General features: G+C 45.1%; 1 protein-coding gene across 1 annotated transcript; it reads left to right on the plus strand.

Annotated features, from left to right (window-relative positions):
• On the plus strand, positions 1 to 27,397 carry NLRP5 (NLR family pyrin domain containing 5; the record flags this gene model as incomplete). Its single annotated transcript, XM_081031566.1, has 10 exons — positions 1 to 1,544; positions 2,163 to 2,327; positions 4,287 to 4,454; positions 7,336 to 7,437; positions 10,935 to 11,105; positions 13,542 to 13,712; positions 15,859 to 16,029; positions 18,635 to 18,805; positions 20,422 to 20,535; positions 27,331 to 27,397. The coding sequence occupies 10 exons, from the start codon at positions 1 to 3 to the stop codon at positions 27,395 to 27,397; spliced, it is 2,844 nt and encodes a 947-aa protein (XP_080887692.1).
• Between the last annotated feature and the right edge of the window lie 458 nt (positions 27,398 to 27,855).

The raw sequence follows: 27,855 nt of genomic DNA on the forward strand, positions 1-27,855 counted from the left end.
ATGTCGGATGCACACCACGATTTCAAAACCCTGGCCTCTGACTGTCTGCAAATGCACATGCTGTGTGGCGCGTTCACCCCGGACCAGTGCGGCTTCCGGCCCCGCACTGTGGTGCTGCATGGAGAGTCAGGCGTCGGCAAGTCAGCTTTGGCCCGGAGGGTCCTGCTGCACTGGGCCCAAGGGGAGCTGTACCCCAGCTTGTTCTCCTACGCCTTCTTTCTCCACGCTGGAGAGATCCAATCCAGGAAGGAGAGCAGTTTTATGGAGTTAATTTCCAGGGAGTGGCCAGATTCCCTGGTGCCCGTGATGGACATCTTGTCTCAACCAGAAAGGCTCCTGTGTGTGGTCGACGGTGTTGATGACCTGGACGTTGCCTTCAAAGAGGATGACACGCGTCTCTGTGACGACTGGGCAGAGAAGCAGCCCGTGTCTGTCCTGATGCGCAGTCTGCTGAAGAAGGTCCTGCTCCCGGAGGCGTCCCTACTCATCACCGTCAGAGACGTGGGCATGGGAAATCTCCAAGCTGTGGTCACGTCTCCCCGTTATCTCTTAGTTGAAGGAATGTCCATGGAAAGGAGGACTCAGTTGTTCCTGGAGCACATGAAGAATGAGCATCAGAAAATTCAAGTGTTGCACTCGGTGGTGGACAATGACCAGCTGTTTGGCAAGTGCCAGGTCCCCGTTGTGTGGTCGCTTATCTGCCAGGCTCTCCAGATGCAAGAGGCGTCAGGGGAGAGCCTGCCACATACTTGCCAAATCCTCACAGGCTTGTACGTCACCTTTGTGGCCCATCAGCTCACCCCTCGAGATGCCTTCGGGTGTTGTCTCGGCCTGAAAGAAAGAGCTGTCCTGAAGGCCGTGTGCCGGATGGCCGTGGAAGGGGTGTGGAGTACCAAGTTTGTGTTTTACGGCAATGACCTGCACGTTCGTGGACTGACCCCGTCGGAGATCTGTGCCCTGTTTCACATGGACATCCTTGTCCCAGATGGCCCCGGTGAGAGGTGTTACACGTTCCCCCACCCCAGCCTCCAAGAGTTCTGTGCTGCTTTGTACTACATTCTAGAAGGATTGGAAAGAGAGTGGGAGCCCCACCATCTGTTCATGGAGAATATAAGGACTTTAATGGAGCTCAAACAAATCAGCATCAATGCCCACTTGCTGCAGGTGAAGCGTTTCTTGTTTGGCTTGATGAACAAGGAGGTGATGAGGGTTCTGGAAAACCTGCTGGGGTGTCCCATGCCTGCATTGGTGAAACGGGCACTGCTCCACTGGATCTGTCTGTTAGGTCAACAGGCCCACAGCACCAGCCCTCTAGACTTTCTGGACTGCTTCTACTATCTTTTTGAGACTCAGGACGAAGAGTTTGTTCGCTTAGCATTGAACAGCTTCCAAGCAGTATGGCTTTCCATTAACCGGCGAATGGACTTACTGGTATCTTCCTACTGTCTCCAGCACTGCCAGTATTTGTGGAAAATTCAGATGGATGTCAGAGGGATCTTCTCAGAAGATGAGGTCACTGAGGCATGGCCCATGATTCCACAAGGGTGAGTACCCTCCTCTGTGGTTTTATTCTTTCCATCTTTACGGAGGTATTGGTGTTGTGATATAATGAAATAATCGCCACAATTAAGCGAATTAGCATATCTGTGACCTGACAGAGCCACCATTTTCATGTGTGTATCATGTTCTTTATCCATTCATCCATTAACCGAAATTGAAGTTGTTTCCATATCTTAGATATTGTGAATACAGTGCAACTATCTCTTAGGACCCTGATTTCAATTTTTTTGTATAAGGGATCACTGGGTCAATAAGGTAGTTCTATGTTTAATTTTTTGAAGGACCTCCATACTGTTTTCCATAGTGGCGGCACCATTTAGTATTCAAGGGGGAGCTAGAATTTAAGCATAAGTCTGATTTGAGAGCCGGTAGCTTCAAATCATCTTAATGTAGCCCCTGGTGTACCAAACATTCAGGACACAGGGTGGATATGAGAATGCTCATGCAGAGCACAAACTGATGTCACTAAACTGGCCTCCCAGCTTCTAAAGCCCTTCCAGTGTCGCCCTGATAGACTGATCTCTCAACTCGGACATTCTTGCGAATGGCTTGTGTGAATATCCACCCTGTGAAGCAGACGTTTGTTTCCTTCTCCGATGTAGGATGCAGACCAAGGTTGAGGACTGGTGGGAACATCTTTGCTTGGTACTCAGCACCCACCCAAACCTGCGACAGCTAGACCTAAGTGGCAGCATCCTGAACGAATGTGCAATGAGGACCCTGTGCATCAAGCTCAGACAGCCAACCTGTAAAATACAGAATCTGATGTAAGTCTTTCCAGCCCCTGTACATGCCCCTTTGCACGGCTGTCACAGCTCTCCTCTCCCACCTACTGAGAGAAGACCAATCTATAACATGTAATCAGAGGGGATAAATGTTATGGGAGGTGCAGGAACCACGTTCCCAAAAGCGCAGGATGGGGACTGACTGAAGACACTGTGAAGGGATTACTGAGGTGGGTTCATTTACTCTGGCTTTTGAAGGATGAATAGCAGTTAGTCAATAGGGAAAAGGTGAGGGGAGCTCATTGCAGGCTAATGGGAAGCATGAGGCAATGGCAAGATCAAAGGGCACGATTTACAGGAGGCTTTACGTCAGTCCTTAGTGCTTTTAGGCTAATTCATAGAGTAGCAAATATTTGAACACCTAATGAGTTTCTGGGTCTGTTGTAGACCCCAGGGCACTCACCTAGAGTAGGAGATGAAGTGCTAGGTCCAAATCAGACAAAGATTCTGTTATTTGCTCTCTCCTCCAAGACCAAGAGAAGCACACGTGACACCTAAGACTAGAGCAAGTCACGTTCTTGGTTGCAAACATCTTATTCCTGCCTTTTCTATATCTTCTCTAAGTATTTTCCTTAAACTGTGCTGTGCCAAGGATCTTGGTGAGCCCAGCGTTATGAATAATGCCCTTTTCACCGTAAGTCTTACACCAGTCTTAAATCCTCTGTCAGCTGTTAGATGAATGCTTTTCCCTTGGGACCCCCTCTCCACTAACTGTCCCTGTTTTAAACTCATATTACAGCCTGTGATTTGCTTTAGTCCGAGTGTCATCACTGTATTTGTAATAACAACAGTAATACATGATAATGGCAAAGAGATTTAGGAATGACAGCAGGTGTTAAGTAAATTGTTTGATGCCTCTTCAATTTTCTATTTCCCTAATTAACTCCTTTCACATTTCCATGGCATTTTCCATGGCATGTGAATTTTTTTTAAATCAAAATGGTATCACGGTATACATTTTGTTCTTACATTTGACTTTTTTCTTCAACTTGAACTGGGCCATATAACTGTGTGCAGTTCTATTCTATTCTTAATTAGTTTGAGGAGTACAGTGTAGTGGCTAGACATTTATATACCTTACGAAGTGATCACCCCCACCCCATAAATCTAATCCCCACCTGGCACCATCCATAGTTATTACAGTATTATTGACTATATTCCCTGTGCTGTACTTTACATCCCTGTGACTGTTTTTATAACTGGCAATTTGTACATCTTATTCCCTTCCCCTTTTTCACCCTGTCCCCCAAACCCCACCCTCCATCTGGCAAATATTCAAAAAAATTGGAGAGAAAGAAACATTTCCAAACTCATTCATTCTATGAGGCCAGCAGTTGCCCTGATACTAAAACCAGACAAAGACACTACAAAAGAAGAAGATTACAGGCCAATATCCCTGAAAAACATAGAGGCCAAAATTATCAACGAAATACTAGCAAACGAAATTCAACAGCACATTAAAAGGAATATATACCATGATCAAGTGGAATTTATCCTGGGGATGCAAGGATAGTTCAACATCCAAAAAATAATTAATTTGACTCATCACACCAACAAAACCAAGAATAAAAAATCATGATTATCTTCTACATGTCTTATACATGTAGAAGACATCAAAATGTCTTCTGTATCTATGACTTGTTTTCGCTTTGTTCATTTACCATATTTTATTCTTAAGCCTAATTGTTTTTCCGACTCTTTGTTGAGTGTCTCCCCCACTAGATGAAGCTCCATGAGAGTACGAACATTAGCACCATTTAATGCTCTCTTCCCAGTGTATGCTGCATCATAGGTGACTTAGTATTTGTTGCTTTAAAATTAAGTAAACACAAATAGTGAGAGGGATGAGAGTTGGAATGGGAAAAGCATGAAAAGGAAAAATTAGGGCACAAGTAAATGTCGCCAGTGTCTGATTCATATTTTCTTGTTTCTGTTCTGTAGATTTAAAAGTGCACAAATTACCTTTGGTCTCCAATATCTCTGGAGGACCGTCATCATCAACCATAGTATTAAATACTTGAACTTGGAAGGCACTCACCTGAAGGACGAGGATATGGGGATGGTGCGTGAAGCGCTACGACACCCAAGTTGTATGTTGGAGTCTTTGAGGTAAGTCCTGGGAATGAGTTTCGCATTTTTTATTTCAGGTTTTTTGTTGTTTGTTTTCAGTTTTTTATTTTGAAATAATTCACAGCAAGTTGCAAAAATATTACAGATAGTTAGGAGGATGACGAAGTCTGAAGATGGATGGTGGTGATGGTCGCACAACAGTGGCCAACTTGATGCCACTTAATTATACGCTTAAATTATTATACACTTAAAAATTATACACTTATTATATGCTTAAAAATGGGGAAGGTGCTAAATTTTATGTGATGTATATTTTACTATAGTAAAAAGGTAACTTTCAATGTTTCATAGATAGAGATTAAAAAAAAAATCAGAGAGGTCACAAGTACCCTGCAGCCAGTTTCCCCCAATGGTTATAACTATAGTATGACGTCAAAACCAGGACATGTGTGTAGATTTATTACTATTACTATTACTATTATTAGTTTCAGGTGTACAAAACAATGTAATAGTTAGACATCATTCTATGTCATTTTGTCACATAAAATGTGAATGTGTATGGATTCATGAAACCACACTGCAACCAAGACGTGGAACTGCCGTCACCCTTGTGTTATCCTTTCTTAGCTGCAGCCTCCCACCTACCCCTCCAACCCATGGTGATAACTCATGTTTTCCATCGCTATAATTTTGTCATTTTGATCACAATGTCAAAGTGGAATCATACGATTCGTCATCACCATTATAGTTGGCTTTTTTCACTCAGCAGGTGCTTTTCAGATCCATCCAAGCCATTTTTTTTTTGTATCCATAGCATGTTCCTTCTTATTGCTGAATACAGTTGGGTGGTACAGTTGGTGTGACCATTCACCTGTTCAAGGACATTGTGGTCATTTCCAGTTTGGGGCTATCACGACAGTTTTGTACATCTGGGTTTGTGTTTTATCAATTAGACTGGCTGGGTCTGAAGACAGTCCTATGGTTGCTCAGGCTGTGAGACACAGAAGCACGAGCTGTGTCTTGAGCTGTGTCCATGGACACACAGCAAGGGTGGAAGAGTGATTTGCTTTGCACCCTGCGTGCGTTTGCTCTGTAACTCATGAGCTTCACTTTTAAGAACACAACCCAAGGAAGTCAGCCAAAGCACAGAAGTCCTTGCAGGCTGGAATGCAGAGGTGTTTGCCCCACAGCAGGTGGGTTTGACAGCCACCCTGGGAACGAGAAGGAAGGTGCTGCCAGCTGTGTGTGGTACAGTCGTACCACAGGGAGATGCGCTTGGCCTCAGTGTGACGTTCCCCAGCGCAATGGCACCCTGACATGGCAGACCTTGGGAATGTACTCTGGGGGAGAATTGGGTAGAGGGGTCGTAGGGTAGACGTGCATTCAGCTTTCATAAGCATTGCCAATTTTCTCGGGAGCCTGCACCTTTCAGCAAACACTTGAGCGCCCACTGTGTACCCGGCACTATTGTAGTTGCTAACGATATAGCAGGGAGCAAGGCACGCTAGATCCCCTCCCTCACGGAGGTTACATTCTAGGGAGGAAGATAGACAAAGGATTACTGCCAGTAATTATTCAGCCGTGAGAAAGAAGGAAGTCCTGCCATTTGCAGCAACTTGGATGGAACTTAAGGGCATCGTCCTAAGTGAGATATTCAGACAAAGGAAGACGAATACTGTAGGATCTCACTTACATGTGGACTCTAAAAAAGCTGAATTCATAAAAACAGTAAAATGGTGGTTACCAGGGGCAATATGTTAGACTACAAACTTGCAACTACTAGATACGTACGTAGGTCCTGGGGATCTAAGGCACAGTATAGCGGTTACAGACAACAACGTTGGATTATACACATAAGACTTACTAAGAGACTAGATCTTCCTTTTGTACTCAATTATGTTTTAATTTACATAAATTTTGGGGAGAAATAGTTGCATAAAGCTGAGTATACTATACAAATAGGTATAAACACTTAGAACTCTCTTTGCAAAAGCCTCTATGTTCTGTAAGCAAAAGGAATATAAAAGTTATGTGTTGAGATGAACCATCTATACTAACTGAAAAATACTTAAAGTGTTTGCCCATTGGAAAGCAAGTAAAGAGAGCTTGAGAAGGATTCCCTGGAGGAAGGGATTTCCTGGGCTCTCTTTGCAGAGGAAATCACTTCCTGTTCTCTTAAAAGGCTAGACTTCAATTATTCCCACCACAAAAAAGAAATGATACTTATGTGACATGATGGAGGAGCTAGCTATTGCTACAATGGCAATCACAGTATCTAAATGTATCAAATCCACATATTTATACATTAAACTTACACAATGTGATGTGTCAGATATATTTCAATGAAAAAAAACAAGTGCAAGGTTGGCCAATTAGCTCAGTTGGTTAGAGCGTGGTGCTGGTAGCACTAAGGTTGACGGTTTGATCCCCTCATGGGCCACTGTGAGCTGCACCCTCCATAAAAATAAAAGTACACATAGAAATATAGGAAATGTTTGCTGGTGATCATTACTGGGAATAAAATAATGCTGGAGAGAGTAGAATGGAGTGAAGTGGGGTGGGTTGGGGCCGTCACAGTTTAGGGCAGTTGAGACCAGGTTACTCAGAAGAGGTAACATTCAGGAGACCTGAATGAAAAATAGTTCCACAGACAGACTTAGGGTTGGGGATGAGGACGGATGTTGCAAATGAGGAGCAAGTGCTCAGACCCTGAGGGCAGGAGCAAGCAGTGTCTCGGAAGCGGGAACCAGCACAACGGCCAGAGTGGCTGGCATGTGGTGGGTAAGGGGAAGCAGGTTGCCTCTGGGGGCAGATGAGGATATGTTCACATCGTCCGTGTCTGCATCTGCAGGTTGGATCACTGTGGGTTAAGCCACACCTGTTGTCTGCTGATCTCCCAAACCCTGGTTACAGCCACCAGACTGAAATCTCTCAGCCTCACAGGAAATAAGGTGACGCACCAGGGCGCCACGCCTCTCTGTGACGCCTTGAAGGTCTCGCAGTGCGCCCTGAGGAAGCTGGCGTGAGTTGCGCTTCCTTTTGTCAGGATTATCTTGTCTTAACTGAGGTCATCCAGGTAACCGGGGAGGGAAATTAACAGATGCGTGAGCCAAGGGTCAGAATGGCAGTTGTAACCTCATGGGAGTGTTGCAATGTTGAGGTTTGAGGAAGACCCAATAAATAACATCTGTGTCTTTCCTACTGAGCTCTAAACTGATATAACAGATGAGGGCCGCAGCCAGACTTGTAGAAACAGAGAGGAGAAGGGTGGTTACCAGGGGCCGCGGGTGGGGGAAATGGGGTTGTGGATGAAAGGGTACAGACTTCCAGTTATAAGATAAGTAAGTTCTGGGGCTCAATGTGCAGCATTCTCATTATAATTGACAGTGCTGTATTATACACTGGAAAATTTCAGCAATGCCAAAATCCCAGAGTCGTAGGCTTGTGGTTAGAGCCATGTGTGGTGGTATGGAGTGCCAGGCCCTGTGCTAAGTGTTCTGTTCCCAGTAACACCACCTGCACAAACAGCCCACCAGGCAGGAACTCTTTTCATCCCGTTGGCTGATAGGGAAAACAATGCGAGAGACGACAAGAAGTCTCTTGTCTAAGGTCGCACAGGGAGTAAAAGGCACAGCAAAAACATGAGCTCCTGTTTGACACTTCAGGAACTCATCTATTTCGTTTATTTATTTATTTATTGGGGTGACAATTGTTAGTAAAATTACATAGATTTCAGGTGTACAATTCTGTATTACATCATCTATAAATCCCATTGTGTGTTCACCACCCAGAGTCAGTTCTCCTTCCATCACCATATATTTGATCCCCTTTACCTTCATCTGCCACCCCCACCCCCTCTGGTAACCACTAAACTATTGTTTGTGTCTATGAGTTTTTGATTCTCATTTGTTTGTCTTGTTCTTTTGTTGTTTTTGGTTTATATACCACATATCAGTGAAATCATAGGGTTCTCTGCTTTTTCTGTCTGACTTATTTCACTTAGCATCATACTCTCAAGATCCATCCATGTTGTCACAAATATTCCTGTATCATCTTTTCTTACCGCCGAATAGTATTCCATTGTGTATATATACCACAACTTCTTTATCCATTCATCTATCGAAGGACATTTTGGTTGTTTCCATGTCTCGGCCATGGTAAACAAAGCTGCAATGAACATTGGAGCACACGTGTCTTTATGGATAAATGTTTTTCCAATTTTTTTGGTAGACACCCAGGAGAGGGATTGCTGGGTCATATGGTAATTCTATTCGTAATTTCTTGAGGAACCTCCACACTGCCTTCCATAGCGGCTGCACCAGTCTGCATTCCCACCAACAGTGTATGAGAGTTCCTTTTTCTCCACAGCCTCTCCAACACTTGTTACTATTTGTTTTGTTGATGAAAGCCATTCTGACTGGGGTGAGGTGATATCTCATTGTGGTTTTCATTTGCATTTCTCTGATGATTAGCGATATTGAGCATTTTTTCATATGTCTATTTGCCATTTGTAAGTTCTGTTTGGAGAAATGTCTCTTCAGGTCCTCTGCCCATTTTTCAATTGGGTTGTTTGTTTTGTTGTTGTTGAGTTTCATGAGTTCCTTGTATATTGTGGATATTAGCCCCTTATCGGAGGCACTGTTTGCAAAAAGCTTCTCCCATTCAGCTGGTTGCCTCTTTATTTTGTTGATGGTTTCTTTTGTTGTGCAGAAGATTTTAAGTTTCATATAGTCCCATTCGTTTATTTTAGCTTTTACTTCCATTGCCTTTGGAGTCAAATTCATAAAATGCTCTTTGAACCCAAGGTCCATAAGTTTAGTACCTATGTTTTCTTCTATGCAGTTTATTGTTTCAGGTCTTATGCTTAAGTCTTTGATCCATTTTGCATTAATTTTGGTACATGGTGACAGACAGCAGTCCAGTTTCATTCTTTTGCACGTGGCTATCCAATTCTGCCAGCACCATTTATTGAAGAGGCTGTCTTTCCTCCATTGTATGTTTTTAGCTTCTTTGTCAAAAATTGTTTGTCCATATTTATGTGGTTTTATTTCTGGGTTCTCAATTCTATTCCATTGGTCTATGTGTCTGTTTTTCTGCCAATACCATGCTGTTTTGATTATTGTAGCCTTGTAGTACAAGCTAAAGTCAGGGAGTGTGATACCTGCAGTATTAGAGCTCATCTATTACCTAGGGATTTCCTCCTTGGTGTCCTACAGTCTGGGCAAGGTTGTTTCTCTCCACACTTCCAAAGCATGCCGTGGCTGTAGCACCTGTCCTTCAGTGGGAGTGTGGTCCTAAAGTCACAGCAAAAGTTGAAAACCAAATAACACAGATCACCCTTTGTAGAAGGTGATAAATAGTAGAAGCCAACAGATCTTATCTCCATCAGACTATAAGAGAGGCTTAAAAAAAAACAAACAAAACCTTTTCATCTGCCCTCTTAGGTTCTGTGTCTGAGTGTGCAAATTAAACTGACAGTAGAAAAATTAACAAGAGAAAGAGCATACAAATTTATTGGTGTTTTCTTTTCTAAGTGCATGGGGACTTCACAGAAAGGAAGTAAAAAAATCCATTGAAGTAGTTAGACTCAGGAGCTTTATACCATTTTGACAAAAGGCAATAAATTGTCGAGTAATGACTAGACAAAGGAAAGGGGTGTTTGGGCTTCTATGGCAGATAAATTGTGAGAAGGTGACTAGGAAGTATATGGGAGAAATTAATGGCAGGTAAGGGTTATGTCAAGACTCATCTCCATCTCTAGTGATGAAGGTCTTTGTCCTCTTCCTGGTATGGGAGAGGGGGGAACACCTGCCCAAGGGAAATTCGTGCCCTGCTTGTAGGCAGATACGGGGATGGCAGCTCTTCCTGCATCTGCTTTTTCTCCATTGCCATCAACTCAAAATAATGTAAGGTGGCATATTTTGGGATGTCATATCCCGATCCCTTTCAAGTCCAACCCAACCAGCATTTCTTCCTTTATTGAAAGAAATCACCATCAATATGGAGTAAGTGTTTGCGATAAGCAGTGCACTGCTTTAAGTACTTTAGATGTGTCATTTCATTTCACTTTGTCACAACCCCATGAGAGAGGTACTATTAGACTCTTATTTTCAAGTACAATTGCTTCTTAAGCTTTGAGAAACGGGTGGACTGTCTCGTTTACATGTAAGGGTCATGACATATTAAACGTAGGTACTTCTAAATAGGAAGGTCACTCGTGTCAGCAAAAAACCTCACTGCACAGTACATGTGGGGAGCAGAAACAAGCAAACAGCAGAATTACGCTGCCCGGATGTTTCCCTTGGTGGACACAGATGTAATCACCAGTCGATTTAGAGTGTTATTGTTGGATTGAAGCACTGGTTTTGAGCTCCCAAGTTAAATGCAGACATGATGTAACTTCACCCCATACCTGCAAGGGCATGTGAGCTATGGGGGTGACGTTTCTTTCTCTCCCTTGCAAGGGAGGGAGAGATGCCCCTTTGAGGCCTCACATCTCTTTTCTGGGGCTTCTTGCAGACTGGGAGACTGTGGCCTGACAGCTGCCGGCTGCCAGGATCTGGCCTCGGCCCTCATCAGCAACCAGAGATTGACACACTTGTACCTGTCGACCAACAACCTGGGCAGTGAAGGCGTGAATCTGCTGTGTCGTGCCTTAAAACTTTTCAGCTGTGCCCTACAGAGGCTGATGTGAGTGAGCTCAGTTCCCTGTGAGGACTTCATAGCTTGGTGACAAACAGTGTGTGCCCCTCTCAGAGTAGGGAGTGCAGAAATAGTCAGAAGGAAGTGACCTGCCGTGTGCTACACGCTATCCCGACTGGTCACCTCCTACATCTCACACTTCTTTGGAAAATGCTACCTCTGCATTTGCATTTTCTTACAGAGGAAGGTCGTCACTCACCTACATAGGATGGGTTCTCATGATTTGTGACAGTTAGCTGTGTCCTATAAAGTCACAGAGAGCATTGAGCTACTGATGCTGAACGGTGGTCCCTGGGGGAAATGGGCGATGAGCTTCCTGTGGCCTCTGCTCACATTTTCCTCAGCAGGTCAATACCTCACCTTGTTTTGTGTGGCTCTGTTTAAAAATGCCCTCTTCTGATGGACTGTTGGTCCGTTGGTATTCAGCTGGTGGCCAGCAGCACTGGGACTCATGCCCGAGGGAAGCGTATGTATATAACACACGTATTTTCTCCACACAACACATCACGGCCTTGATGAGATTGGGATACTGAACAGCACTTCAGCTCTACATTTTAAACAATTAAATCAACAACCCCCAAAAAACACAGAAGAGCAAAAAAGTGTAGCACTAACTGGACCACAAAAAGGACACTGTTCACAAAAGTAGGACATGGGTTCAACCTTAGCTCCAACGTGTGCGACAGGTGACTCAGATTTTCCCGTGCGTGTTCATGAAGGACCATGAGTGCCACGAGTATTGATTTTGAGTGGGTCACCAATAAATTTTAGCAAGCAGGCAAAGTCACGAATACAGCCATGAATCCTGAGGACCAACTGTATTTATTAAGCCAGTAACATTCTTAACTGTTAGTGATACAAAGATTTTATCACTAATGGTTAAGAATGTTACTCTATCTTTGGGCCGGCCGGGTGGCGCAGGCGGTTGGAGCTCCGTGCTCCTAACTCCGAAGGCTGCCGGTTCGATTCCCACATGGGCCAGTGGGCTCTCAACAACCAAAAAAAAAAAAAAAAAAAAAAGTGCCTAAGAATGTTACTCTATCCTTGTAGCATAACGGTTAAGAATGTTACTCTATCTTTGTATCACTAACGGTTAAGAATGTTACTCTATCTTTGTATCACTAACGGTTAAGAATGTTACTGGCTTAATAAATACAGTCGGTCCTCAGGATTCATGGCTGTATTCGTGACTTTGCCTGCTTGCTAAAATTTATTGGTGACCCGCTCAAAATCAATACTCGTGGCACTCATGGTCCTTCATGAACACGCACGGGCAAATCTATTTTTATGTAGCTTAAATTCTGGTAGGGTGGAGTTGGATAATAAAAAAAATGAGATTTTCAGAGGGTGTAGTGGTGACACAGGGCCAAAAGTCACAAAGTCTGTGTGACACAACAGCAGGGATACCAGACACACAGCTAGAGAATGCTGTATGCTCTGCTGTTTATTGTACAATGAGGTGTCCATGTCACCACTTTAACTGCCTCCTTGTGATGCCAGATTGCTCTTCTATCCTAAATCTCTGATTTGACAATGAGAATGAGAGGTTCTTGTCACTCCTCTTCCATGCTGTCAACATGTTCCTTTGGGATCACGTTGTTTTCTGTCATTTCATCCCTTTTACTAATTAATCCACCAATGGTAGTCCTACAGCCCAAAATTCTGCTAAACAATAGAACTTTAATGCATGTCTACCTTATGATACGTTCTAAAGTTCCCTGGTTACTAAGTGTTGGGATGATACAGGGTACGGTGGATAGAATGATGACCTCCCCGCAAAGGAAGCTATCCGTGTCCTAATCCTTGGGACCTGTGATTATGTAACCTTACATGGCAAAAGGGACTTTGCAGGTGTGATTAAGGATCTTGAGATGATCCTGGATTATCTGGGTGGCCCCACTATCATCATAGGGTCTTTATGAGGGAAAGAAAGAGGCAGGAGAGTTAGAGGAGGGGATGCCTAAGGGAAGTCAGAGGAATGCAGCTGCTGGCTGGGGCCAGGACCTAAGGAACGTGGGCAGCCTATAAATGCTGGGAAAGGCGAGGAAACAGTTCTCCCTTTGAGTCTCCAGAAGGAACACAGCCCTGCTAACAGACTGACCTCCAGCGTGAGCATGACATATGTGTTCTAAGGCACTATGTCTGTGGTGGTTTGTTACAGCAGCAACAGGGAGCTAATACACTGAATATGCAGAAAAACTACAAGATATGGTCAGAGGACCTTGATTAGCATCCAGCCTGGGCATTAGGCGCTGTGCCAAGCATTCCGAGGTCATCCCATCACATACACCTAACAACCCTCTTAACTATGAACTTAATCCCCTCCCAAAGGAGAGGCAAGCTGAGGCCAGGAGAAGTGGCTTACACAAGGTCACACCAAGTCACAAGTGTGACCTTCCTCTTTCCCTCGCATGTGCCCTACAGACTAAATGAATGCAACCTGGATGTCATTGGCTGTGGCTTTCTTGCTCTTGCACTTATGGGCAACCGACATCTGACGCATCTGAGCCTTAGCATGAACCCCTTGGGAGATGATGGGATGATCCTTCTGTGTGAGGCCATCGCGGAACCATCTTGTCACCTCCAGGACCTGGAGTAAGTTTCCCATGGTTGTGGGGGTCACCTCTGCATTGTGGGGGCTGAGGTTCCTAGAAGGTCAGGAGACATGAGTAGGGAAATGGGAACCAAAAATTAGTCCCAGAGTGAACTGAGTCTCATTTTGTCCATTGGACGCTAGGTAAGTTGATGTGTTGACGCTACAGTGAGTATGAGAAGGACCGCAGTTATTCTGAACGGAACCCCATGGCAGGACCTATGGAGTTTTAGGTCACCCTCGATCTTTAAAACCTGTTCACTTCTCAAAACATGTCCTCTCCTGGATGCATAAGTATCATTTAACGTGTTACAAAGAAAGGATCCTAGCATTTTTACCAGGTGGCAGGCACAGGGCTCTAAGTATTTTGCATGTCTAGTCTCAGGTAGTTCCCCACCAATCATAAGTGAGAAGGGGGAAGGAACTCCCAAAGGACCCAAACCCTGCCTTTGATCTCACATTCTGTCTTTGAAGATACAGTCGTTCCCCCGTTCTCCATGGGGGACATGTTTCAAGACCCCCCAGTGGATGTTTTGAAACCACAGGTGGTAAGTACTGCACCCTATATATACCATGTATTTTCCTATACATACATACCTGATAGTTTAATTTATAAATTAGACACAGTAACATTAACAACAATAATATTAAAATGGAACAATTATAACAATATACTGTAAGACAAGTTACGCGAATGTGGTCTCTCTCTCTCTCTCTCTCTCTGTCTCTCTGTCTCTCTCTCTCTCAACATCTTATTGTACTACACTCACCTTTTAAAGGAAGCACTGTATGGCTTCTCTGTGGCATATCCGAATTGCCAGCATCACTACTCTTGTGCTGTGGGGCCATTATTAAGTAAAATAAGGGTCACTTGGACACAAGTACTGTGATACCGTGACAGTGCATCTGCTAACCTGGATGGCTACTGAGTGATTGACAGGTGGGAGCGTGCGCAGCATGGAGAGGCTGGACAAAGGGATGCTTCACGTCCCGGACAGGATGGAGCTGGACGGTGTGAGGTTTTATCACACTACTCAAAACAGGGCATAATTTAGAACTTATAAATTGTTTCTTCCTGGAATTTTCCATTTAATATGTTACCTGTGGTTGACTGTGGTATAGTAATTAAAGCGTGGTACAGTATTCTCTTTAATGGTGCATCATAACTTTTTAAATCCCCTAAAGATGTTTTAATCATGTGTATCTTATTAACCTTTGTGTACTTGGTAGCATTATTCTTATGCTCAATTACAAAGGTAGAATTAATGGACTAAAAAGTGGGACCATTTGAGATTTCTCCCTCCCCAAAAATAAACAAAAGTATTGATAGCAATCAAAGTCCACAACACTGTGACTGCCCCCCAAGTATGAATTCCTCTATTTTCATGAAATTGCCATTTGAAGCCCTACGTCAGCATGGTGTAGAAACTTAAGCTTAGTCAATTGGGGGTGCCATTTCTTTGGGATTGCATTTCAATGCCAGGAGATTATGTGGCCTTCATCACCATCATTTATCCACCTGGCATCAAAGACATGGTCCTTCCCACCTGATCTTCAAGTGTGAGACCTCAGGGCTGGGTCCTTCATCATTCCTGATGTGAATGCCTCATGAAGACAGACTCTCTTGTCCCCCAATGAAACCGTTCTATCCTTAGCATACTAACCTACTGAAATGAGACTGAAGCTGCTCCCATCATTTCAGGTGACTCACCCAGTCATTACTGCGGGGCCATTTCCACCCCACCCTCCCCCACGTGTCCTGGGAACAGAAGCACAAGACTCCTAGCATTTCAGTAACTGCCGTCATCTTTTCTGTCCCTTTCAGGGACCTTACCAACTCCTACTCACCCATGTGTTTCCTGTCTCTCCCCCTCCACCACGGAGAACCTTTATCCCACTTCCAGGTTGGAAGCAAGCTCTAATGTGCTCATTTCTTTTTCCAAAAATACCTTCAGTCCCATCAATCACTCCCTACTCTCTGCCGTCATCCCTATCCTGAGCCAAAGGATGCCACATAGCCTGGGCACTTCAGCGACGGACAGAAATGTGACCAATTAGGAAGGAATAAAGGCAATCCCCATAATGTTTCTGAACATTGTCCCACTGTAGCACTCTCTTCAAGATAATCTCTGGATATTCTCTCTGCAGACTGGTGAAGTGTCACCTCACTGCCACTTGCTGCAAGAAGCTATCCTTTGTGATCACAAGAAGCAAACACCTGAGGAGCCTGGATCTTGCTGCCAATGCCCTGGGTGACAGTGGGATGGCAGCACTGTGCGAGGGGTTGAAGCAAAGGCAGGGTTCTCTGAGGAGACTCGGGTAAGGTCCTGGGATCACCCCTTTGAGGGCTGGGCTCACAGCAGAGTGAAGTTGCTTGAACAGAGATGATGTTCTGACCTCCACGCTCCCATTCAATAGGGCAGAACACAACCTTGGCAGAGTAACAGGCTCAGACAGAAACTCCAGCGGGTCTCCTATCAATGTAGAATGAGTGAAATGGCATATGGTTGAGAGCGCTGTCTGGCGCACTCAGGAAGTGTGTATAGGACAACCTGTGTGTGGTAGACACGGTGCTAAGTGGTGGAAGTACTGAGGTGAAAAGATCACGGTGTTGCAGAATATACAGTCCAGTGAGAATGGTGAACCACAAAGCAAGTGATGATTTTGGCAGTTCTCAAACTTTAGTGTCAGTGTCAGAATCATGCAGGAGGTTTGTTAAAACAGGGGGCGGGTACATTCCATGGAATATTATTCTGCCATAAAAAGATACGAAGCACTGACACACGCTACCACGTGGACGAACCTTGAGAACATGAGGCTAAGTGAAAGAAGACAAACACAAAAGGTCATGTTGTAGGATTCCATTTGTATGAGATATCAGGATGGGCAAATCCATAGACAGGAAGTGGAGTAGTGGCTTCCAGGGGCCGGAGGGGCTGCTTATGGGTACCAATTTCCTTCTGGGGGGATGAAAATATATTGTAACTAGATAGAAGTAGTGGTTGTATGACATTGTGAACTATTGTAAAATGTGGTATTTGCTACCATTTGTAGAGCACCCACCATGTGCCAGCATCATGCATACATTATTTATAACCCCTGTGACACTGGAAGGAAGGGTAGTATTCCTCTTTTGTTGGGCAACGGGTTTAATTGGAGGACCCATTTCTCTAAATTACACTCCGTTCTTCAGGCTCATCACCACTTGCATTTTCTTGTCCCTCCCCCTCTTCCTCTGCAATCAAGTCCCATCCCTAGCTCCCCTTTTAGCCATCTTAGCTTCCATGTGCTATAGTCTTCTGTTCTTGCCTGCATCCACCTAGAGATACTCTAAGCCTGGATAAACCCAACTCTTCACCCTCTCACTGAGGTAGCTGAGAATTGCAGGAGTAAAAAAAAAAAACACAGACAAGGGTACATTGGTATCATGTACAATCAGTAGTCATTGATGTAGATTTCTGTCTTTCCATCATTATGTTTTTCTGGTTGGCTTGCTTGCTTCTCTTCCTGAAACAATGATTTCAAACCAACTGCATTATCTGGACACTTTTTAACCTATTCTGTTCTTCCTGGAGCTTAAGAGATGACCTCACCCCCTTCAAATCAATATAAAACCATTTAATAGGAAAGTCCTCAACCTTCTAGCAGGAAACCAATTAGTAGCTATGCCTACATTCCCTTCTTTCAAAACAGTGTGGAAAGCACGTCTCCCATGACCACAGGTTAACATTACCCGTGTCAGGGAGCCTGTAATCATCTGTCTGTCCCCTGCCCCCTTGCCTCTGTCAGCCTCTCTCACAGAAATTTTCTGTTTTCATAAATGTTTACATATTACTTTAGTAACAAGCCAATAATAACAATAAACCTTCATTCAATCCTATTTCGACATCTAGCTACAGACGGCTACACTTACTTACCTGCCATCCATACTCTTTATCATAAGAATTAACCAAATACACAAAATCTACAATGATTAGGACATCTAAGACTGACTGTGTTTCCCCAAAAATAAGACCTAGCCGGACAATGAGCTCTAACGCATCTTTTGGAGCAAAAATTAATATAAGACCCAATATTATGTTATGTTATATTATATTACATTATATTATACCCGGTCTCATAGTAAAATAAGACTGGGTGTTACATTAATTTTTGCTCCAAAAGACGCATTAGAGCTGATTGTCTGGCTAGATCTTATTTTTCGGGAAGCACAGTATATACCCACCAGCTAATTTTATCTGTCAGGTACACTACTTCATTGCAAGTTACCGATTTTGATGCTCCTCCCGTACATACCTCAGCATGCATCTCTAAAGTGTAAGAACGCTGCTACCATACCATTATTACACTTAACACCATTCTTTGGTTTTTCCACTGCTCTTGGGACAAAATCCTAAAATCCTTAACATGACCTCAAGGGCCCGGCCTCATCTCACGCCACTGCCTCTACTCCACTTTGGCCATCCACCAGCCCCGTAGTCCATGTCTCAGACACGCCCACTCCTTCTTTCACCGAGGACAAGACATGCAGTTTCTTAAGCAAGTGTCACTACTTCCTGCCCCCCATTCACTGAGCTTCCTTCTTCTCTTCTTTTGAGTTTTAGGTGACAAGCCACTTTCTCAGTGGGTCTCTCTCCATGTTTCTTGTTTTGTTCCCTAGTCGCAGGCTCTCTCAACCTTTATCTTTCATTAGTTCCACAACTGTAGTTGAGTGGTCCAGCAGCTCTCATTGTGAGAACCAGCAGCACCACCTGGGAACTCATTAGAAATGCAAATTTCAGGCCCTTCCCTAGAACCACTGGACCAGAAACCCTAGGGGTGGAGCCCACTGCTCCTTTTTGAAACTTCAAAAATGCCAGGAGATTGAAGAGAAAGGATGGATCATCGATCTCTGGGGTTATTTTGGGGGGTCCTGGCCCTGCAGGTTGGAGGCGTGTGACTTGACTTCTGACTGTTGTGAGGCCCTCTCCTTGGCTCTCTCCTGCAACCAGAGTCTGACCAGCCTAAACCTGATGCGGAATAATTTCAGTCCTGAAGGAATAATGAAGCTGTGTCCAGCCTTTGCACATCCCAATTCGAATCTACAGATTATTGGGTAAGTCCCTGGTGATGTCTTCTGAGACACAAACTTCCCTCTGTTACAGACATGCTAGTTGGCAGAGAAGCACTTTATCAGAGAAGTTGAGGTCCTGGCTAAGACCCCAGGTCTTTATTCAACTAACAAGGCCCGCTATGCCCAGGCCCTGTGCTGGGTGCTGGGGACGCAGGGACATGGGAGGTTGAGGCAAGGTGTCGCTGTCATGGGGCTTACTTTGGGGTGGGGTGGGAAAGTAGAAGGACAACATACAGATAAAATGTTTATCCTCAAAAAACTCAAAATAGAACTCCTGTCTAAGGCAACAGTTTTACTTCTGGATAGACACTCAAAAGAATCGAAAGGATCTCAAAGAGATATGTGCACAGCCGTGTTCAAAGCAGGATTATTCACAACAGCCAAGAGGTGTAGGCAACCCAGGTGCCCGTTGATAGGTGAATGGATAAATTAAATGTGGTATCTATGTACAATGGCGTATTATTCAGCCTTAGAAAGGAAGGAAATTGTGACACATGCTGCAACATAGATAAGCCTCAAGAACATTATATGGAGTAAAATAAGCCAGACATAAAAAGACAAATAAATATAGTCCTATGTACGTGAGGTCCCTAGAATGGATAGAAAGGAGAATGGTGGGTGCCAGGGGCTGGGAGGAGAGGGACTGGGTGCTTCATGGGGACAGTGTGTCAGCTGGGGAAGATGAGAATTCCGGGGATGGATGGTGGTGATGGCTGCATAACAGTGTGAATGTACTCAACACCACTGAGCTGTGCACTGACAAATGGTGAGGATAGGCAGCACGTTGAGGTCAGTTATGATGCACTTATATCAATAGCCAATTTCCCATTTGAGTTCCTGTGTTCTGTATGGTCCAGCTTGCAGCTATATATATACAGAGGTCAAGTTTTGGCACATGGATGTAACCAGAAAGACCACAAGAGTGGTTGTAGTGTGGGAAGGGAGATGGACTGCAAAGCATGGCTCAGTTGATTTGGAGATCTTGATTTGGTCAAAGAGAAATATTACAGCAATCACTTCAGCAAATGAGCTGAAAAGGCAGAAACTTGGGTTGAAAGAGAGCATATTTGTATCAATGACTCAGGAGGCAGTTAGCCTTAGACAAAAATCAGCTTGTGACAAAGGGACTTAGTAATTGAAGTAGATGAGTCAGACCTGGATTTTCCTAATCGGCCTTTCAGGAGCCGGTTTCCCCATGTGTCTATTTGAATGCCTGTTTCTCTCTCTCCTCTCCTAGAATATAAGCTGTGTAAGGGAGGGGACTTTGCCTTCTTCATCATTGTGCCCCCAAACCCTACAACAGGTCCGGGCATAAAGTCGATTCTTGGAAAGGAGATCATGATGGATGACTAATCATGGCTGCCTCTTAGTTTTCCTGTGAGGGGCAGATGCCCACAAACGCTCAGTGTGGTATTGACACATTGAAATGTCCCTTTACATGGATGGACTTGCTTTTGCTCTCTGGGGAACACACTCCGGCTCCTCAACAAGAAGAGCTTTCAGATCATTGGTGGGGGATTCCAGAAATGTGGAGGAAGGGAGAGGAGTAAGAGCAAATTCCGGGAGCCATGACTCCCCCTTTCTCCGTCTGTCCGCAGGCTGTGGAAATGGCAATATCCAGCTCAAGTGAGGAAGTTGCTGGAGGAGGTGCAACTACTGAAGCCCCAGGTTGTGATTGGCGATGGCTGGTATGCTTTGGACGAAGAAGACCGGTATTGGTGGAGAAACTGAAGATGGGAAACCCTCCCCACCCACACCCACTCTGACAGAGGAACTTGAAAAGCTGTCTTTGTGGGGAAAGCTGTGCCCAGGAGTTCCTCCTCAGAGATGGAAAATGATTTCTAATTCTCACAAAGCCCTCGCTGGTAGTGACACTTGTGTGTCCAGTCTAACTTGTTTATTGTATTTCCCTTGCATGTAGGCTTGTGACTGTCAAGTCGTAGGACCTCATTCTCTATGAAATGTCTGTCCTACCTCAGAGAGAATCAAATAAATACTGAGCATTTGGAAAAAGTGTCAAGTGGCCTTCTGGGTCATTGGGGATGTGATTCAAGAGCAGAGATAGCAGGACTTAGGTCCTTACACATGGCCCCCAAATTTTGATAACTCTGCTGGTGTTTGAAAAAAAAATTTAAGCCCATTATCTGAAGGTCAAAGAATGATGTGACTATCAGTCAGAAACCTGAGATATAAACAAAGTTATTGGTCAGTGCAAAGATAACTGGTCTCCCACCATTTCTCCACTCTTATGGAGGTAGCAACTTGGGGGAAACACGGAACTTAGGGATTGATGACTGGGGTGAATTGACACATAGTTACTCAGGTGAGACTGATTGGCACTAACAGGTGTGTTCATCAAAGTGGATCTTTGCTAATTGGGTGAATTTCAGAAGCTAAAGTTGAATCATTGGTTGGCTTATAAAGGCATATTCACTGAGGCAAGCTGTTTTGGATCCACTGAATGGGTTTAAACCTGTTTGGGAAGCTATTTGTTACTATGGCTAAAAAACAATCAGTCTCTTCCCAGATGTTGGGAAATTCTTGCATTCTTACCAATAGGTACTTTTTATGATTTCTTATATGTATCTTCTAATCCATGACAATGATAGGTAATACACAGCCCTTCTTGTGTGCCAGGCTCTTTTCTAAGCACTTACCTATAAATAAACATTTGATCTTCAATTTCAGGCATCATTTTTCACACCTGATCATTTTTTAGGCTTGTTCTCTGCCAGATCAAATTAGACGGTGACTGGCCAGCCTCCCTCGCCCCTGTGTGTGGCTGAGGAAAGGTTTATGGCAGGCATAGGAGAATTATCAGCCCCATAGTCTACTGGGGCTTATGTTATTAGTATTATCTTCAATCTGTGGTTTCTTTGCAGAAATACCTTTTAATCACTTAGGTGTTCTGGAAGAATTAGTTCACATCATACCAGGCTTGTACATTAGACCAATGGGACGTGGGTTGTGTGACGTGATTGATTCAGATTGAATTGCACCACTGGCTTTCCTGCTTGCAGACGGCAGATCGTGAGACTTCGCCACCATCATCACTCATAATAAATAATTCCTCATAATAAACACACATACATGCTGTGAATAGATTTTGTTGTATTTTATTATAGATATTATTTGTTATATATCCTATTGGTCTTGTTTCTCTAGAGAACCCTGGCTGACACAAGAAGTAATGTTTAAGCAGAACCTGAATATCAAGGAGGAGTTCACCATGTAGAACGGGTGTTAGGGCACAGCGACAGCTGGTGCAAAGGCCCTGAGGTTGGAGCCAGGATATGAGGAGAGGGGGGCACCTGGAACATGGCAGAGAGGGATGTGACCCAGATCACGTGAGGATAGGGGACACCACTCCAAGGACTGGGGTTATTCTAAGCACAGTAGGAAGTCATTGGGGAGGTTCCACCTGACAGCAAATGGACTGGGTCCGGAGATCCTCAATGCCCCTCCTCCCATGGGAACAGGGGTCCTTTTACCTGGCGACTGAGGTTCTCAGATTATCTCCCAAAGCACTGAGATTTACAGTCCGAGTGTTGGGTGCTTATGCCCCGATTGTCCAGTACCTGTATGATGCACATTTATCTCTACAATTGCACAGGGGAGGCAGAGCCCAAAATGACAGGGACCCTCTCCTGGAGGGCAACCCTCAGCCATCCCAGCAGTATTGCCCTGACCTGGTACCTCTGTCTATGGGGTGGAGACTCGGTGTGGGGAGAAGCTGCCTCCTTGACTCTGGGCTCTTCACTTGTCATTTTCTCCAGTAGGACCATTTCCCCCACGTCATGTGATAAGAATTCACCTCTACCCACTCTGTACACTTTGCAGATAGGGAAATGCAGTGCAGGGTTTGTGTTTGTGTGAAGCCCTATCAATTCTGATGCTTTAAGCTACAAGTAACAGAACACCTGACCTGCAGTCACTGACTAGAACCTTCCCACTTCCCACGTAAATAGCCCGTGAGTGGGCAATTGCAGGATTAGGTAATTCCACGTCCCTGGGAAAGCAGGATTCTGCCTCCCTGCCACTCCCTGGAACTTCCGCTGGTGCTCACTAGGTGACAGTAGAACATCATTCTTAGCTTTACAACGATAAGCCCGAGGAGAAATGAGGTGCTCTCAGGTCCCGATTGGGGCCGCGGAGGGAGCTGTGCGGTGCACGGAGGCTGTTGAGCAGCTTCCCTGGCTTCCGCCCATCACCTGCCAGGAGCACAGCCCCCAGTCGTGACTTCAGACATTGCCAGATGGGACCTGTGGGGCACAGTCCCCCCGCCTGAGGACCCATGCCCGTCATTCAGTGGGGAAATCTCCCTGAGAAGCCCCGCGAGCAGCTTCCCCTGCACCCCACTGGACGGACTGGCTCACGGGCAATCCTACATGAGCACACAGTGCTGAGGGTGCCAGCCACTTCTTGCTTCTTCCATAGGAGGGACTACTGTTTACTAGACACCCAAGAGTGTAGCTTCATTATCCATAATTGCCCAAACTCAGAATCAAACAAGGTGCCCTTCAGGAGGTGAGTGGATAAGTACACTGTGGCCAATTCAGACAATACAATACTATTCATTACTTAAAGAAATAAATGAGCTATGAAAGCATGAAGAAACATGGAGGAAACTTAGCTGCACATGACTAAGTGAAAGAAGCCAATCTGAAAAGGCTACACACACTGTGTGATTTCAACTATATTACATTCTAGAAAAAGCAAAACTATGGTGACCACAAATCCACTGCTCCTCATTCTGGAGCCAGTCTTTTCATTTCACAGACATGTGCTGTTCTCAAGAATCCAGACGGTGGCAGCAGAGACCAGCGTTTGTCTAGAGGCTCCCACCTCTCGCCCCACCCCAAAGGAAACTCTAGACTAGGAGCTATCACCTCGCCAGGTTGCAGCGAGCAATTCTAGCCTGCATCGGTCATGGAGTCGACACACACAAGGCTGCCGCCAAACCGTTCAGGATTAACCCACAGCAGTGAATGCAGCTAAGGAGAGAGAGACCACTGAGGTCCGGGACCAGGCGGCTGGACAGAGAAGCTTCAGAACAAGATGGGGTTCTGAGCAGTGTTTTTATCCTGTTGGTAACGACAGTGCTGAACAGATCTTGGACAAGTGCTTCACTTAACAAATTAAAATCCAGCTATGTCTATACTGTGTGTGGCAGAACCCAATGGCCAAAACCCAGTGTCTCTGTCACCTCTTTGAGGCTGCTTCTCCCTCTGCGCAAGAGGGAACAGTTCCTACGTCACAGCATTAGTGTGAAGATCAGGCAAGATAATATCCATGAAGTGCCAGGCACGTAGATGTATGTTACATTGTATCTCCCTTCCCAGTCTCTCGGATATCAGCCATCTCAAAACCCTCACGTGTGGATGACACGCAGAGGCAGTCACTGCGGACACTGTTGGGGACACAGTCAGTCTAACCTCCAGGGAGAGGCCTTATCTGTCAGAATTCAAACGCACACCCCTTCATGCAGCTCCTGGATAGGAATGAAGAGATTTTCTGTAGTCTTGTTATAGTAGCACAAGACTGGAGACAATCTGTGCATCAGACTGGGACCGGGTAAGGAAAATTTATCCACAATGAAACGTTTGGAAAATATTAAAGGAAATAAGACAATGTATATGTGCCTCTCTGGAACAACCTTGATAGATATGGATAGGTAGGTAGATGATAGACAGACAGACAGACAGATGACAGACCCATGATAGACGTGTAGACAGAAGATACATACACACATACCTGACAGATGGCACAGATATCTCTGTAGACATGCATAGCTGATAGACATACGTGCACAGATATAATAGACACACATACAGAGATGACAGATAAAACACATGGGAACATAGATACATACACACATAGATGATAGATAGCCATATATGTATAGACAGATGGTAAATAAAGGATGCCAAAAAAATGTATACACACTTTAAGGAAAAAACTATTAAAATTGTAATACTCAACATATACCAATAACAAAAGATGCCTACAAGTCATGTGTGTACATTTTTGGCACCCCCGATAGATACATATACACAGATACAAGGACAGGCAGAAGATACACAGAAACATAGATATGTAGAGGCAAGGATAGATATACACAGATACACAGCTTTGTAGATAAAAGGATACATAGATTAGAAATCACAAGGATTGATGGATACATGATAGACACAGATACATACATGTGGCAGAACAGTACAGATGGTATTCTGCTTGAAAGATTGATTTTAAAAGGCACTTGTGCATGCACTGAGTATCTCAAAGGATAATGTAGGGAGAGGAATGAGGAATATGGGAATCAATATAAGAGTCTCAGTAAGTAAGCTTTTCCTCCAAGTATCTATTCTTTTTAAGTCCAATTTTTGACCAATCATATCAATTCCTGAGCCTAGCATAGCCCCTAACCATAATGACTTTATCCACCAAAATAGACCGTTCACTTTGCCAGCTGGTGGCCGCAGCAGTCCCTCAAGTGTTCCACGCAGTCTAGACCAGCGTGAGTGGGGGCATTTGATTCAGACTCATAAGCTCTGCTACTTAGTAGCTTGAGAGGCTGCAGGCAATACAGAGCCTCCCCTCAGCCTGTTTCCCTGTCTGTGAAATGGGGATAATGCCCCCTCGTGAGACAGTTGCAAACTTTAAAGGTGCTGAGTGGGGATGAAACTGAGCTCTGTCACCAAGACGCAGCAGTTGGGCTCTGTCCGCGGTGCTGAAGGACCTGCCCCAGCAGCATGGGTAGGCGGGGATTCGTGGATAGACTTTTGTCCATCCAGGCAGGAGAGGAGGTGAAATGGACCGGGCCAGAAACAACCCACTCCCATCCAAAATTCTTTGGGAGTTAAGTGGAAGGGAAAAGATAAATGGATTATAACACACACACACACACACACACACACAAATACACAGAGACATAGACACACAGACACCCATGCATGTATAAACATGTACAATAAAACACACACAGTTGTCCCTCAGCATCCATGGGGCATTGGCTGCAGGACACACACACCTGCAGATACCAAACTCCGTGGATGCTCTGGTCACTTATATAAAATAAAATGACGTGGAATTTGCATCAGAACCAGTATTTGCCTTTTCCAGTTACAATGTGGAGTGTTTGTCCCAAAGTTAAAATCCTTGGCCTCCAGAACCAACTGTACCAGCTGAAAGGGAAACTCAAGATGCACTGGATCTGCAAGCTGTAAAGATCCCTGCCTCAGGGTCCTGTTACCAAGAACAACAGCCACTCTGCCTCTGGGGTTGGGAGCAGGAGGGCGTGTCAGACTCTGAAGGTCACACACACACAACTCCAGCCAATTGTCCTGTCAACATTAAACTCGTGTTGCCCTGGACTCCTGATTGTTCCAACAGAAGCCAGATAACCCACTATTTCTATGCCACATCTGATTTAAAATTCTGGCTCAAGATCATGAAAAGGAGACAAAAGTTACTGGTGTGGGTTGCCAAAACCTTAATTTTCTCTTTGTATTTTTTTCAGCTTTATTAAAGCATAATGGGCAAATAAAATGTAAGATATTTAAAGTGCACTTCGTGTTGATGTGACATATGTATGCATGTGAAAGTGTCCCCACCATTTAGTTAATTAGTACACCGATCACCTCGCGTATTTCATTTGTTTGCTTCTGGTGAGAACTTAATTCTTTTGAATGAATACTAAAGAGAGAATTGGAAACTGAAGGTCCTTAGACCAAAATGGGCCACAAACGTGTTTAGGTTGGTTCACCCGGGCTTTAAAGAGAGAGCTGTCAGACTGAGCACCAGCACTTACCGGCCCTGGAGCAGGCCTAGAAACAGTCACAGGCGAGAGGGGGAACCCAAGGGTCAGAGGGGTTACTTCACTTGCTCAGGGTCACAAAGCCTATACGTAGCCGTGGGAATTGGCCCTGAACCTGTCTTGCCCTGGTGTCAGCTCCTGTCACCACCTCCTGGGGTAGGAGAGGATGAGGTAGGTGTGAAAACAGTCTCACTGTCCTGCCTTCCAGCCCCATCCTGAGCTGGTGCTGGAAACCAAACTGCCCGCTTCTGAGTGACAGCGCACTTCCTGCCACCCAGGCTCCCAAGACTCTTCTCCCTCTCTCTGGAAGCACTCAAGAAGGGTCCTACAGACATTAGGCAATGTTGTCTCCATCCCTGAGTACCTGTGCCCTCTCTAGACAAACAAGTTTCATCCCTCCTCCCTCCTTTAAAGTGACCCGAGAGCTCAAACTAAACTGCATTCATCAATTTCCAAGCAAGGCATTTCTGATCTACCATCCCAACCGCGAAGGTCTAATACATCCTTCCAGGGAGCCACACTCCACCTGCCAGATGGCCACACGGAGCTTGGTTTTGAGTCTCTCCAGATGAGGAGCTGAAGCCCCCCAGGGGCAGGGCCATAATCTGTCCACACTGCAGAGTGCCTTGTGGCAGATTCAGGACTGAACTTCAGCTCTTCCTCTACTATCAACCTGTCCATTCTTCTGCAGAAGTGACAGGAACGATGTCCCTCCTCCAACCCCCTTCTGCACAACTGTGGCCGTCCAGCCAGACTGAACGCACCCTTGGACGGGCTCGCGCCCCCACAGGACAGCACCTTGCAACATCCCAAGATATGAAGGACATGGGTCCTCAGGACTCTGCTGTGGGTCCCAGGAAACTGGAATTGGCAAGAGAGGGCCCCACCCCAGAAGACACACTAGCACAGTGCCGCTGCAATGACCGTGGAGCCGTGAGGCACCAGCGGCACCTGAACACAGCTGCCAAAACCCTGCTCCTCTTCACCGCCCCCAGCTGCCTCCTGCCGTCGAACCCCTGGAGGGGACAGCTGGGGGCCCACCAGTCCCCTTCTCTCCTTCAGCCATGTAGCTTTGTCATTGTAAGTAGTGGCCCAGGCAGGGTCACTTGCCTCTCCCGCAGGGAGACGCAACCCCCAAGACTGCCCTCCACTACGGTGGGATGTGAGGAGGGGGAACAGGTGCCAAATCTTCCAGAAGCTGGATACAGGGAGGGGC

The sequence above is a fragment of the Rhinolophus hipposideros genome (assembly GCF_964194185.1).
Source record: "Rhinolophus hipposideros genome assembly, chromosome: 21".
Lineage (NCBI taxonomy): Eukaryota > Metazoa > Chordata > Mammalia > Chiroptera > Rhinolophidae > Rhinolophus > Rhinolophus hipposideros.